The sequence below is a fragment of the Ornithorhynchus anatinus genome, chromosome 1 (assembly GCF_004115215.2).
Source record: "Ornithorhynchus anatinus isolate Pmale09 chromosome 1, mOrnAna1.pri.v4, whole genome shotgun sequence".
In the NCBI taxonomy this organism is placed as follows: domain Eukaryota; kingdom Metazoa; phylum Chordata; class Mammalia; order Monotremata; family Ornithorhynchidae; genus Ornithorhynchus; species Ornithorhynchus anatinus.
The window spans coordinates 70,415,118-70,429,788 of record NC_041728.1 but is presented as its reverse complement, the minus strand read 5'-3'; the positions used below and the strand labels follow the sequence as shown (position 1 = coordinate 70,429,788).

Here is a 14,671-nt window from a genome sequence, read left to right as displayed (position 1 = left end):
TTTCCTCGAGGTGTCCTGAACAGTTTTTAGTTCTGGAGGTTCCTGGAAATTTCTTCCTATGTCTCTGTGCGTAGGGCTAGCCTAACCTAAACCATCCCAGTCTTTATGCAGCTAGTGCATCACAGAGCAGCCTGCATGTTCAAACCAAAGCTTAAAAAAGAATTAATTTACGCTCAGGCTTTTTTTTTTTCTAAAAAAAGGTGATTTATTATTTTTTTACTGAGTTTTAATATACAGTTTTAATATGTTAGGGACGTACCCTAAGGTCTCTTTCTGTGTCCAATGTACACATTACAATATAGACGTGGGCTCTCTGTTCTCCCATTTCAATGTACAGAGGGGCTCACCAGGCCAGCCAGCAGCATGGACGCCTGGTCGCGAAGGGGCAGGGGGTTGTCCGTGCAGTGAAAGAGCAGACAGAGTATAACATGAATATAAAGGACTTTCCTCCAAGGTGTATAAAACTATAAAAACAAAACCAAAAAAAAAAAAAAAACCAAAAAAAAAAAACCAGTGTCTGCTCCACAGGGCAGACAATTAGAATGAAAAAAGTCACTGAGCATTGTTATTCCAGACCAGGAGGAGCAGGGCCCCTTCGACAGTACTTGTACAACAGTTTAACAATGTCTCCTCAAAAGTTTGCTCTTTAGATACAAAAGATCTGAAAGAAAACAGTAGCCAGAGAAATGCACAATCAAAATACAGATGCAGAATATACAATATTTCCACCACGAGTAAAATGCCAAATTTAATCAAGCAATAGAAAAAACAAAAAACAAACCCTTCTGTTTAAAATAACAGCACTGTTCTGCCTATTTTTCCACTGAACTTTACATAGGAACATACTACCTTATCTGATTATTTGAGCCGCACCGAGAAATGTCCATTGCACGAGCAGCTTCAGTGAAGCCGGCGCGTAGCGACGATCCCATCTCACTTTCCAGACCCCACGATGGTAGGCTGCCAACCTCTGGACTAGGTGCGTCTTCTCAAGTATAATACATTTCTTCCTTTTTCTGTATACAGTGCAGAGTATACGGGTGCAGGTTATGTAGAAGCATCTCTACTCCAGGTCCATGTCTTTCTCTGAATTTAGGGGCGTGCAGTAGTTCGGCTTGTCTGAGGGGACGTATCCTGGCAGACACAGGCACTTATAGGAACCATCGGTGTTGATGCACTTGGCGTTTTTGCAGAGGGACATTCTGCTGTTCAGCTCATTGCATTCATTTACATCTGTAACGACACCGGAGTGGGCAGATAAAACCGGCCACCTGGCCGCCTCGAGACTGCAACCCACCGAAAGACTGGGACGTGAGTGTGCACATCTCCCCCTGCCCATTCTCTGTTCACTCTGAGAACAGGTAGCCCTTTATTTTCAACTGAGGACATAGGTAAATGGAAGAGGACAACTTGGGAGGGAAGATCTTCCAAAACCAGGAAGACCTTATGGTGTGGCATGATTTAGATCCCGTTCTGCTTGGGGACAGAGGAATGGACTGACTAACCTCTGGAGCCCTCTTCTAGCTCTGGGATTTCATGTGTGTGAAAGTGATAAATGATGTACTCATGCTAGCCATTACAACACTTGAGGGGAGAAGAGCAGACAGGATTTATAGCATGCCGCACACATGCTTAATGGGAAGGAAAGAGGCGAGACAGTTCAGCTCACAAATCAGTGCTAGTGCCTGCCTTTCATCTCTCTGGGCCGGGCACTGCTCCCGGGCTCCAGCTCATAATGAAGAAAAGCTGTTGTTGGGGGCGGCGGGGAGGAGGGGAGGTGTTAAAGCGATGGGCTGGAGGCCTGAAGGTGGCAGAGCTAAAGTTTGCATCACCATGGTCAGCCTTGGGGCAGAAGCAGGAAGCATCTCAGGGGAAGCCCAAGGTGGGTGAGGGGGAATTTGTAGGCTTCTCTGGGAGGCTTGACTACTGTATCAACCTCCTTGTTGATCTCCCTGCCTTCTGTCTCTCTCCACTCCAGTCCATATCTCACTCTGCAGCCTGAATCATTTTTCTAAAAAAAAGTTCTGTCCATGTTTCCCCACTCCTCAAAATTCTCAAGTGGTTACTCATCCACCTCCACACCAAACAGCAACTTCTTTCCCTCGGCTTTAACGTGTTCATGCATTCATTCAATCGTATTTATTAAACACTTACTGTGTGCAGAGTGCTGTGTGCTAAGTGCTTGGGAAAGTACAATACAACAATAGAGTGACAATCCCTGCCCACAATCACCTTGCCCCCACCTACCACACCTCGCTCTCCTCCAACAACCCAGCCTGCAAATTTCACTCCTCTACATGCCACCCTACTCCCTGTATCTTGTTCTTGTCTATGCCCCTTGCCTGTTTCCTGCCTCTGGCCTGGAATGCCCTCCCTCTTCAACTCAGACAATTACCCTCCCCACCTTCAAAGATTTATTGATGGCACATGTCCTCCAAAAGACCTTCCCTGAACTAAGCCCTCATTTCCTTTTCTCCCACTCCCTTCTGCATCTCCTTGATCTTCTCCCTTTATTTACCCACCACCCTCAGCCCCTCAGCACTTATTGCAATTTATCTGCAATTTATTTTAATGTCTGTCATCCCAACTAGACTTTAAGCTCCTTGTGGGAAGGGAATTTGTCAGTTGTACTGTTACTGTACTTCCCAAGTGCTTAGTACAGCACCCTGCACAAAGAAAGTACTTAATAAACATGATTGATTCTGCTAGGAGTCATGTTTCGGACCCAAAGGACTAATTGTCCAAGCTGCTGCCTACTGCTCTCCTTCCTGCCCCCTGATATCACTTTTCATCAGGCTGTCTGAGCCAAAGACCTCATTACCATTACCCTCATCATCACCGATAGCTGGCAAACACCTTCTGTGGGCAGTAGATGTGGAAGGCCCGATTCCCTGCCCTCGAAGGGTGTGGAGAATAATAAAAGCAAAGCAGGCCACTGGATAAATCAGGATAAGTCTGAGCACGCAGGGTGACGGAGGAGAGGTGTCATGACCAGGAGAGGTGATGATTCGGCAGGAAATGTCTCCTCACAGAGGGAGCTCCAGGAAGGGATGGAGATGAGGAGGAGGGTAGCTTCACAAGAGCAGAGGCCATGAGAGTGTGCTCTGAGAGAGGAGTGGACAGGTAAGAGAAAAGCAGCTGGGGGAGAACCTGATGCCAAGGCAGGAGTGTAGGACCTTTGGAGCATTTGAGGAGGGGACTAGCATGTTGTTTTAGGTGATGAGGCAGGTGGCAGGATGTAGGAAGAAGTGACAGGCTTAAGCTAGGGTCATGGTTATATAGATTGCCCAGAAGGCTCAGAAATATAATATAAATGTATATAAATAATATAATATGAAGAAATACAGTTGGGAAAATCCCAACAGGATTTAGTGACAGACTAAGTGGGAGAAGAGGAAGAGGGAGAGAGGAGTTTCTGGATAGGGTGGTGAGAAAGATGGGAAAATGCTGGATTGAGTTTAAGGTGCAGTGAGGCATTGCTGTGGAGATGCCATGGAAGAAGAAGGAAATGTGAAATGTTTAGACTAGGTGAGAGGTTATGTATCCTATAATTCCAGGCAGCAACAGTAAAAGGGAGGTGGCATGTCTCCTAAATGTCTTGATAATTTAGTCCTCTTCCAATTTTCTCTATCCTTCCTAACTGTTCAGTGCCAGAGTGATCTGCAATGCTTTGTGATCCATTCCCAAATTGATGCTACCCTCTACTAAGATCTAGCACCATTTTGTTCTCACCGACACAGGTCATTTTGGTCATGTCCAGGTGGTAGCCATCGAAGCAGTCGCAAGTGTAGCCCTCTTGCACCCTGACGCAGCGGCCATTTTCACACCCATTAAGGATGCCGCATTCTTCAGCCTGTAGCTCCTCAAAGCTATTCAGAAAACCTGGGAAGAGAAAGTATCAGAAGCAAAATGAGTTAAAGAACCATTTACCACTGTTTTCTACAGCGCCGTGACACTTGGAAATTAACAGTTCCAGGGAATGACTTGTTTGGTTTCAAAAAATCTCTCAAGTCATTCTGAAGGGAGCTAGCAATTTAAATAGAGAAAGAAGAGCTAAAAACTAACTAGAGTTTCATTTTTAAGAAACGTGAAAAAATGAACTACTATATCATACCCTTTGCACTTGGCAATTCTACCATCTTTCAGCAGGAAAATCAGGATTCTGAATCAAAGAAATCAAGTGCTTCTTCACCGTGCAGGGACCAAAACAGCAAATCCAAAATCAATCAATCAGTGGTATTTAGTGAGCATTGTACTAAGGTCTTGGGAAAGTACAGTACAAAAGAGTTGGTCGACATAATCCCTGCCCATAAGGAGCTTACAGTCTTTAGGGGAGGCAGACATTGATAGAGGAAATAAAAGGCTTAGTCTTCTCTGCCCAATTAAAAAAGGAACCACTTACATGAAATGTTCACCACCCTAATTCCTGAGACTCCACACTAGAAAGTCTCCGGACCTGATGTCTGAGCTTCAAGTGTATCCATATTTGGACTTCCTGGTCACACTGGCACAGGTGTGTACTGAGTTTTCTGGGAGTGGGAAGTAAGTGCTTTCTCTAAGGACTCTCCCTAGGACCTATGGGGCTGGAGAGTGACCCCCCCCCCCACCCCAGAAACCCCACTACATTTGCGAGATGAAGCCCTATTCATGCGTGGCTCAGTGGAAAGAGCATGGGCTTTGGAGTCAGAGGTCATGAGTTTGAATCCCAGCTCTGCCACTTGTCAGCTGTGTGACCGTGGGAAAGTCACTTAACTTCTCTGTGCCTCAGTTACCTCATCTGTAAAATGGGGATTAAGACTGTGAGCCCCACGTGGGACATCCTGATTCCCCTGTGTCTACCCCAGCACTTAGAACAGTGCTCGGCACATAGTAAGTGCTTAACAAATACCAACATTATCATGCTGGACTCTGAAAGTTGCAGATAGGCAGTTAGAAGAAGCTGGGACTAGAGGTCGGCCTAAAGCATGAGCAAAACCAAACCACTTTGCAAAATCTGTTTTGTTTTTAGGTAGTACCATCCCCATTCTTCTGCACTACAGTTGGAGGCGGAGAAACCTTATTTGGGGAATGTAAAAGTAACTGAAGCTTCAGTAATTCAGAATCACTCATCCAAGACCCATGAGTGCTTCAACTCCCTTCCCAGAGTTGAAGGTTGTTTTAACATGAACCGAGAGTGACCCAGATACTCTGGTGATGTAGTGTCTCATTTCTCTTCCAAACAATAGCTTTTTAAGTCACAAAAATCAAAATCTTACACAGCTAGAGAAAGGGATGACTGTGCTTGCTTCCCCAGTAATACTGCAGGTGGCAGCAGAACCAGCATGTGGCGGGATTGACACTATTTTGAGGGTTGTTGTTTTTTCCGAGGGCAAAGGTATTGTACCGTATCCTCCCAAATGCTTGGTACAGGGCTCTGCACCCAGTAAGTGCCCAATAAATACCACCACGGTGTCTTAGAAGTTTCATTCCCGCTCTGCACTTGGGTCCCTTTTTTTCATGCCATCACTCCCCCACAACTTGCTTTTCCTGGGAACAGGGTCTCTGCAGAGCCAGGGCCTTCCTTACCAGTAAGCAAGATCTGTGGGGATGTGGTGGTCTTCCAGCTCAGAAAGGCTACCACATAGAGAAGCAGCGTGGCTCAATGGAAAGAGCCTGGGCTTGGGAGTCAGAGGTCGTGGGTTCAAATCCCGGCTCTGCCACTTGTCAGCTGTGTGACTGTGGGCAAGTCACTTAACTTCTCTGTGCCTCAGTTACCTTATCTGTAAAAAGCGCTTAACAAATACCAACATTAAGGACCTTACTCAGGGGGACTTGGAGCCATAGTCCTGTAGCTCAGCTCCATCCGTTTCCTTTTAATTTTTTTTTCTTTGTATTTGTTAGCACTTACTATGTGCCAGGCATTGTACTAAGTGCTGGGGTAGATACAAGCTAATCATATTGGGCAGAATCCATGCTCCACATGAGGCTCACAGTCAATCTCCATTTCACATATGAGATAACTGAGACCCAGAGAAGTGAAATGAGTTGCCAAAGGACACCTAGCAGACAAGTGGCAGAGCCAGCATTAGAACCCAGGTCTTTCTTACTCCCAGGCCTGTGGTCTATCCACTAGGCCACTCTCCTTCTCACTTTAGACATTCATTCTCTCCCAGGTGAATGTAAGACTGACCCTCAATGTAGGTTCCCTAAGGAGGGGGCTGCTCAGAGCCAGGGGTTTTCTCCTCTAATCAGGGTTAGCCAGAATGATGATGGAATAACCACCTTGGTGGACTATGGTGCCACACCTGAAGGATTCCAAAGGCCCTGAACCTGCATTTCTGAATGCCAGTCACCCTGCTGAAATCTTACATGCCAATCTGCAGTGTAGTTGATCCCAAAAGTTCCTTTACAGGAAATGGTGCAGTCATATCTCAGAAAGGCCTCCCTCACCCCCAACCATTCTGGCTGAAGGGTTCACCCTGCTAGCGCTACTAGAAGGAGAAGCTTAGTGGATAGAGCATGGGTCTGGGAGTCAGAAGGACCTGGGTTCTTATCCTGACTCCCCCACTTCTCCGCTGTGACTTTGGACAAGTCACTTCACTTCTCTGGGTCTCAGTTACCTCATCCATAAAATGGGGATTGAGACTGTGAGCCTCATATGGAACTTTGTCCAACCTGATTAACTTATATCTACACCAGCGCTTAGAACAGTGCTTGGCCCCTAGCGCTTAACCAGTACCATACTTATTATTGTTATTACCAGTGCCATCTGCTCTGTTGGTTCTACACCTGCACTGGGAGGGCTTTCTGAACTGAATGTTCCAGGAGAAGATGCCGCTTTAGCCTTAGGTCCTTTTAGGGCAAGTGATTGAACGCCCCAGGTAGCCGTACCACCACAAGGCCCTCAGCTGCCTTGCCAGCAGGCCAGCCTTTGAATCCCACTGCCTGCCAGGAGGACCTTGTGCAGCCCCTAGAGTCTCCCAGGCCCCGAGTGACCTGGCCACCTACTTTATTAAGAAAATTGACACCATCAGCTGTGAGCTCTCTAAAATCACCCTTGCCCCTCCTCAGTCTTTCCCCATCCTTGCCCCCTCTTCAACTCTCCCATCTTTCCCAGCAGTGTCTCTAAAGGAGATCTCCTGCCTCCTCTCAAAAGCCACCCCCTCCACCTGGACATCAACCCCATTCCTTCACTCTATATCAAAACGCTCACCCCCTCCCTTCTCTCCTTCCTAATCACCATCTTCAACCATTTGTTCTCCAATGGCTTCTTCCCCACTGCTTTCAGCGTGGCTCAGTGGAAAGAGCCCAGGCTTGGGAGTCAGAGGTCATGGATTCAAATCCTGGCTCTGCCGCTTGTCAGCTGTGTGACTGTGGGCAAATCTCTTAACTTCTCTGTGCCTCAGTTACCTCATCTGTAAAAGGGGGATTAACTGTGACAACCTGATTACCCTGTATCTACCCCGGCGCTTAGAACAGTGCTCTGCATATATTAAGTGCTTAACAAATACCAACATTTTTATTATTATGTCCATGTCTTCCCTATTCTGATAAAACCCTCCCTTGTCTCTACAGCTCCCTCCAGTTATCATCCTCCTACCATTCTTCTTCAGACTCCTCAAGTGAGTCATCTACACCCGCTATCTCAAATTCCTCTCCTCCAATTCTCTCCTTGATCTGCCCCCACTCCAATCTGGCATCCAGCCCTTCACTCCACAGAAACTGCCCACTCATAGGTCACCAATGACCTCCTTCTTGCCAAATCCAATGGCTCCTACTCCATCCTAATCCTCCTTGACCTCCCAGCTGCCTTCATCACTGTGTAACACCCCCTTCTCTTGGACATGTTATCCAACCTTGGCTTCACTGACTCTATCCTCTCCTGGATATCCTCTTATCTCTCTGGCCATTCATTCTCAGTCTCCTTCACAGGTTCCTTCTGTGCCTCCAACCTTAACTGTGGGGGTTCCTCAAAGTTCAATTCTGGGTCCCCTTCTCTTCTCCATCTATACCCACTCCCTATGAGAACCCGTTCACTCTCATGGCTTCAACTATCACCTCTGTGCAGATGATACCCAAATCTACATCTCCAGCCCTGATCTCTCTCCCTCTCTCCAGTCTCGCATCTCCTCCTATCTTCAAGACATCTCTACTTGGATGTCCTCCTGTCGTCTCAAACTTAACAGGTCCGAAACAGAACTCCTTATCTTCCCATCCAAACCCTGTCTTCCCCCGACTTTTCCACCACTGTGGATGGCACCACCATCCTTTCTGTTTCACAAGCCTGTAACCTTGGTGTTATCCTTAACTGCTCTCTGTCATTCAACCCACATATTCAATCCATCATTACATCCTGTCAGTCCCACCTTCACAACATCGCTAAAATCTGCCCTTTCCTCTCCATCCAAACTACTATTATGTTAATACAATCATTCATTCTGATTTGCCTCGATTACTGTATTAGCTTCCTTGCTGACCTCCCAGCTTCCTCTCTTTCCCCATTTCAGTTCATACTTTACTCTGCGGCCTGGATCATTTTTCTACAGAAACGTTCAGGACATGTCACCCAAAAAAAAACCACTCCAGAGCTTGCCCATCTATCTCTGAATCAAACAAAAACTCCTTGCCATTGGCTCTAAATCACTCCACCACCTTGCCTCCTCCTACCTCACTTCTCTCATTCTACAATCTAGCTCACACGTCGCTTCTCTAGCCTTAATTTCACCTATCTTAATAATAATAATGATTATAATTATGGCATCTGTTAAGCACTTACTATATGCCAGGGACTGTACTAAATGCTGAGGTGGATACAAGCAAACTGGGTTGTACACAGTCCCTGTCCTACATGAGGCTCACAGTCTTGATCTCCATTTTACAGATGAGGTAATGGAGGCCCAGAGAATTGAAGTGACTTGCTCCAGGTCACACAGCAGACAAGTGTTGGAACTGGGATTAGAACCTATGACCTACTGACTCCCAAGCCCACAATCTATCCACTATGTCATGCTGCTTCATCTTGCTGCCGACCCTTGCCCAGACCCTGCCTCTGTCCTGGAATGCCCTCTCTCTTCAAATCCAACAGACAATTACTCTCCCATCTTCAAAGCCTTATTGAAGGTACGTCTCCTCCAAGAGGCCTTCCCAGACTAAGCTCCACCTTTCCTCAGCTCCCTCTCCCTTCTGTGTCACCCTGACCTTTTTCCTTTGCTCTTCCCCTCTCCCAGCCCCACAGCACTTATTACTTATCTGCAATTTTATGTTTTATGTATTTGTATTCATGTCTGTCTCCTCCACCTAGACTATAAGCTCATTGTGGGCATGGAATATGTCTCTTTTTGCTATATAGTACTCTCCCAAGCGTTTAATACAGTGCTCTGCACACAGTAAGCACTCAATAAATACGATTGAATGAATGAATGAATAGCTGCCGGCTGCCCAATCTGGCATATTAAAGTCAAACTGGGCAGAATTAGCCAAAACAAAGTTCCACTAAGAATCCCCTGCAGATGGGCCTGAAAACGAGACTGGTACTGTGATGGTCATTCAGCAGCTGTCGCTCAGCCCCTCTTTATTATCCCCCCACTTGACTGTACGGGTTTCCGGGTTCAGATGTAGGGCAAGGTGAGGCAGGAGAGGGGAAGGTGCTGGGGCCTTCCCACCTGCCATGGATTAGCTCTGGGCTTGGAGGCAGCACAGGCAGGTAGGGCCCTAAGTGGGCTTGGGAAGGCAGGACCAGAGAGGATGCCAGACCTAATCCTACCAAGTATGCCAGCTTCTCTGCCTCTCCTGGTTTAAGCAAAGTAGGGTTTGCTACCTCCAGGGCCCTCTGTTCTCCGGAATGGATGGGAAAATTGAACTGAATATTAACTTTGTAAACAAATCAGTGTCTTCATCGCCTAGAGAAGTTGCCAAATGAATATTGTCTGCATCCCATATCAGTTTAACAGCACACATTTCCAATCAGCCTGAATTTTAAGCAAGCATGCTTATTAGTTGGTGGACTAGTGGAAAGATCCTGAGCCTCAGAGTCAGAGGACTTGGGTTGTAATTCCTGCTTCACTACTTGGTTGTTGTGCAAACTTGGATAAGTCATTTAACATCTCTGGGCCTCAGTTTCCTCAGATGTAAAATGAGAATTAAATTCCTGTTGCACTTCTCTGTAGGCTGCTACTCTCAGGTAGGACAGGATTGTGTCCAATCTGCATATATCTACCCCAAGAGTTGAATATATGTTTAGCTTAGTAAGTACTATTATTTTTATTATTTATTATTAGTGCTCTTAGGAAGGCCTCTTTGCTGTAGCTAAGTCCCCTGACCTGTTTATCACAGATTCCTAGGTGCTTTCTTTTCTCTCACTTTACCATAAGAGATGCACTTTCTGGAGGATAGAAGCTATTAACATGTATAAAAGAAGAAAAATTTTGGGTCTGTCTGGTTCTTGTCTTAGTGAAACCACATCTTGTCCACTAATTGTGGTTTTTCTAACTTGAGGCAAATTTCATGGGGCCAAATGCTTAGATTTTCCTCACAGAAACATTTCATTTGTGTGTGACCCGGCTTTCTCTCCCAGGCTGCGGTCTAGTCACATAAACTAAGAAATTTTCTTCTTGAATAAGAACATGACATGAACCTGCACACATTACCGCCCCACCCAAGCTTTACTCAGAATCTTTGGGAAGCTGGCACAGATTGTGTCTTATTTAATCAAATTCCCTAACAAGCATGTTGCATGTGAAAACTTAATTTTTGAACAATAGCAACAGCAACGTTTTTGACCTCTTGTAAATAGCAGTTTTGTGGAGCAGGCATCTGCCATTTCATTGAATTCATAATGGCTCCACTACAGCTGGGCAGAGAGATGAGTCTGGCTTGGTACCGAGACCACCATCTAATAGCACAAGAGTCATTTTGATGCCGGCGGGGGTGGTAATCAGAACTGGCCAGTTTCCATTTCTTAAAAGAAAGAAAATGTCAAGACTTGCCACTGAAGTCAGAGTTAATGATCTAATCTGGAACCCCAAATCATGTCTTAAAGAAACACAAAATATTGGCTTACGGTCTTGAACAAAGTAAGGATCTGCTTCTGGGGCATAGTGTTCGGCAAAGTCGACCAGTCCATCCTGCCCGTATGGCCTCCGGGATCCTGGAACAGGGATGTTGCACAGCTGCGCGTAGTCCTCTAAGGGAAAGAAGGAAAGTTCATTCATTCATTCAATAGTATTTATTGAGCGCTTACTATGTGCAGAGCACTGTACTAAGCGCTTGGGATGAACAAGTCGGCAACAGATAGAGACAGTCCCTGCCGTTTGACGGGCTTACAGTCTAATCGGGGGAGACGGACAGACAAGAACAATGGCACTAAACAGCGTCAAGGGGAAGAACATCTCGTAAAAACAATGGCAACTAAATAGAATCAAGGCGATGTACAATTCATTAACAAAATAAATAGGGTAACGAAAAGTGACATTAGTGGAAGTAGAAGCAAGAAACTCAGCCAAAGAAGCAGGATCTGCCCTCCCTGCCTGACTTCAACTCAGTCTCCAGAAACACAGGTGGCTCTCCAGCTTTCATAAAAGGGCTATCCACTGAGCAACAGCCTTTACTGTAGCCTGGAAAATCATCAAAAGGTGTCTCACAGACATAGCTCTCATCTGGGGGTAATTTCCACCATAATTCCCACCATAAAACCAGGCAGCTGCAGGGTGGCCATCCAGCTGGGGTTGTTTAGCTCACCGGGAGGAGGTGGGTTCAGTTATTTGGAAGAAAAGGGCAGTAGACTTTCCCAGTAGTACCCCAGTTTGAGCGTCCTTATCATTGAAATGTCATAAAGTCAGTGGCCTGGAAGAGAGATGCCTTCTCTTTGTCCCAGGAAGCAACAGATGAAGCAGAGGCAGCCTGGCATAGCGGATAGAGCATGGGCCTGGAAGTCAGGTGGTCATGGGTTCTAATCCTGGCTCTGCTACTTGTCTGCTGTGTGACCTGGGGTGTTCCCTGGGGCAAGTTGCTTTACTTCTGTGTGCCTCAGTTGCCTCATCTGTAAAATGAGGATTGAGACTGTGAGCCCCATGTGGGACAGGGACTGTGTCTAATCCTATTTGCTTGTATCCACCCCAGTGGTTATTATAGTGCTTGGCACATAATAAGTGTTTAACGAATACCCCAATTATTATTATTATTATTATTAACAATGCAGGTCATTTCCAGGGTCCTAGGGAGATGCCTCACTTGGCCTCTACCACGGGCAGGTTTTGCCCCTGAGAAAACACCAGGAGTGTGGCAAAGTGACACTAGGGTGATTATAGCGCACGGTGGAGGCCAAGCACAGCAACTCCCTGGGATCCTGGAAATGGCCTGCATTCTTACCTCTGCTTCACCTAGTGGATAAAGCACTGGCCTGGGAATCGGAAAGACCTAGGTCCTAAACCAGGCTCTACCACATGTCGGCTATGTGACCTTGGGCATGTTGCTTAACTTCTCTGTGCCTCAGTTACCTCATCTGTAAAATGGGGATTAAGAGTGTGAGCCCCATGTGGGATAAGGACTGTGTCCAACCTGATTTACTTGTATCTATCCCAATGATTAGTACATTGCCTGACACATAGGAAGTGCTTAACAAATACTATAAAAAAAGGGGGAACATGTCTCAAATTCTGTCATATTGTACTCTCCCAAGTGCTTAGAGGTGCTCTGCATATAGTCAGCATTCAATAAATATCACTGATTGATTGTTTTATACTCCTGATCCTTGCTCAAGAGCAGCAGGTGGTTTGGACAGGCTTGGCCTAGGTAGGGGAAGTTCTGCTCCCCAAGTGTCGTCATCCTACTTGTATCCCCCGGGGACTGGCGTCACCAGTCCTTACTGTCCAGGTTGAACTCTTAGGCCAGGCCTGGCCCAGTGTATATGTTCTTGTCGCTTGTTGGTTGTGGGCAACTACTGAACTTTCTCCTCCCTTTTGGCTAGCAGTTTCTGCTAATCTTGTCTTAGGCTGTCGAGTCTTCTCCGACCCATAGCGATACCATGGACACATCTCTCCGAGAAGACCCCACCTCCCTCTGCAGTCATTCTGGTAGTGTATCCATAGAGTTTTCTTGGTCAAAATACGGAAGTGGTTGACTGTTGCCTCCTTCCGCGCAGTTAACTTGAGTCTCTGCCCTCGACCCTCTCCCATGCTGCTGCTGACCAGCACAGGGGAGTCTTGACTTGTAGCAGATTGCCTTCCACTCGCTCGCCACTGCCCAAGCTACGAATGGAACGGATATGCCTCTGCAGAGCTCAGTCCAGTGCCTTAGTCAAAATAAGTGCTTAAGTAGATTCTTTAAAAAAAAAAATCCCCAAAGCCAAGATGTAAATTTCCCATCTTTCTTTCACTCTAGAATGCAAGCTCATTATGGTTTGGGAATGTGTCTGTTCATTGTTATACTGTAGTCACCCAAGTGGTTAGTAAAGTACTTTGTACACAGAAAGAACAGTTGGTACAGTTGGTACAGTGCTAAATGCTTAATACAGTGCTTTGCACATAGTAAGTGCTCAATAAATATGATTGAATAAATGACTGAATTCCTTCTGTCCCACACAGAGTAACCAGAGACTAACATTTTTTTTCTCTCCTCTGACTACACAAAGAAATCTATGGACTGACCAGATGCCTCTACCCCAGGGATTATGACTCTCCCTACCTCACCATCCCTCTCCCACTTCAAAACAAAAGCATTCACCATTCAGGACAAGAAGTCTCACCATTGGCAGCCAAATGAAGGCCTTACAAACCTTGGTATGAAACGCTTCCATGAAGAATATTAAATGTTTCAGGAGAAGATTGGAAGATTGGAACCTGGAAGACTCCCCAAGCCTGGAGGGAAAACTGGAAAGTGTACAACTGCAAACAACTTTAGTATGAACGGCTGTCACTTCTGCTTAAGACTCAAGGAAAGAGAGTTGGAATTTTCCCGGAGAGACGACACGATCACCAAAATGTTTACTCATTTTAAGAGCTGAGATCATTTTCCATCCATGGGTTTGTTAGGTACGTTGGTTGCAACTCAGAAACGGGGACCTGCTCACAGTTTCAAAGCTGTGGAGTTATTGGGATCAAGGTTGGGATGTTGGCAAGATGGCTGCATGGGACATTCTTCATGCCACCCAGAATGCAGCCGAAATCGACCCCCAGGAGGCTTTCCACACATTGCAATAGCGTCTGCACTCGGCTGCCATCCCTCTCTGCCCCACCCATATGTAGGCCCTCCACAGAAAAGCGACAGCTGACGTGGGACCCGGGATGGGGTGATGAGAAACGGGAAGAGCAGCCGGAGTTAGATGGGCAGCACCGGCTGCATAGGGGGAGCACAGGAGGAAGGCAGAATGAATGGGTAACAATAATAATGCTACTTGTTCAGCACTTACTATGTGCCAAGCACTGTTCTAAGCGATGGGGTAGGCTCAAGTTAATCAGGTTGGACAGAGTCCCTATCCCACATGGGGTTCACACTCTTAATTCCCATTTCACAGATGAAGTAACTGAGGCCCAGAGAAGTGTAGGTCACACAGCAGACATGTGGCGGAGTGGGGATTGGAACACAGGTCTGTCTGACTCCCGAGCCCGTGGTCTCTCCACTAAGCCACATTGCTTCTCAATGGGTCTGAGGCAGCATGGAGAAGGCTGGCTCAGCCTCTGTCCTCATCACAAAACAG

The 14,671-nt window shown here is 46.4% G+C and overlaps 1 protein-coding gene across 9 annotated transcripts in view; it reads right to left on the bottom strand.

The window, feature by feature from the left end:
• Positions 1–179: 179 nt before the first annotated feature.
• Positions 180–14,671, bottom strand: part of LTBP1 (latent transforming growth factor beta binding protein 1) — a 416,540-nt gene continuing 402,048 nt past the window's right edge. For all 9 annotated transcript variants that reach the window (XM_029058450.2, XM_029058420.2, XM_029058428.2 and 6 more), the window contains 3 exons: positions 11,039–11,161; positions 3,733–3,882; positions 180–1,233 (listed from right to left, as the gene is read on the bottom strand). In XM_029058450.2, the coding sequence (XP_028914283.1) occupies positions 1,064–1,233; positions 3,733–3,882; positions 11,039–11,161 (443 nt within the window). In that variant the 3' untranslated portion in view covers positions 180–1,063. The remainder of the gene's footprint in view (positions 1,234–3,732; positions 3,883–11,038; positions 11,162–14,671) is intronic.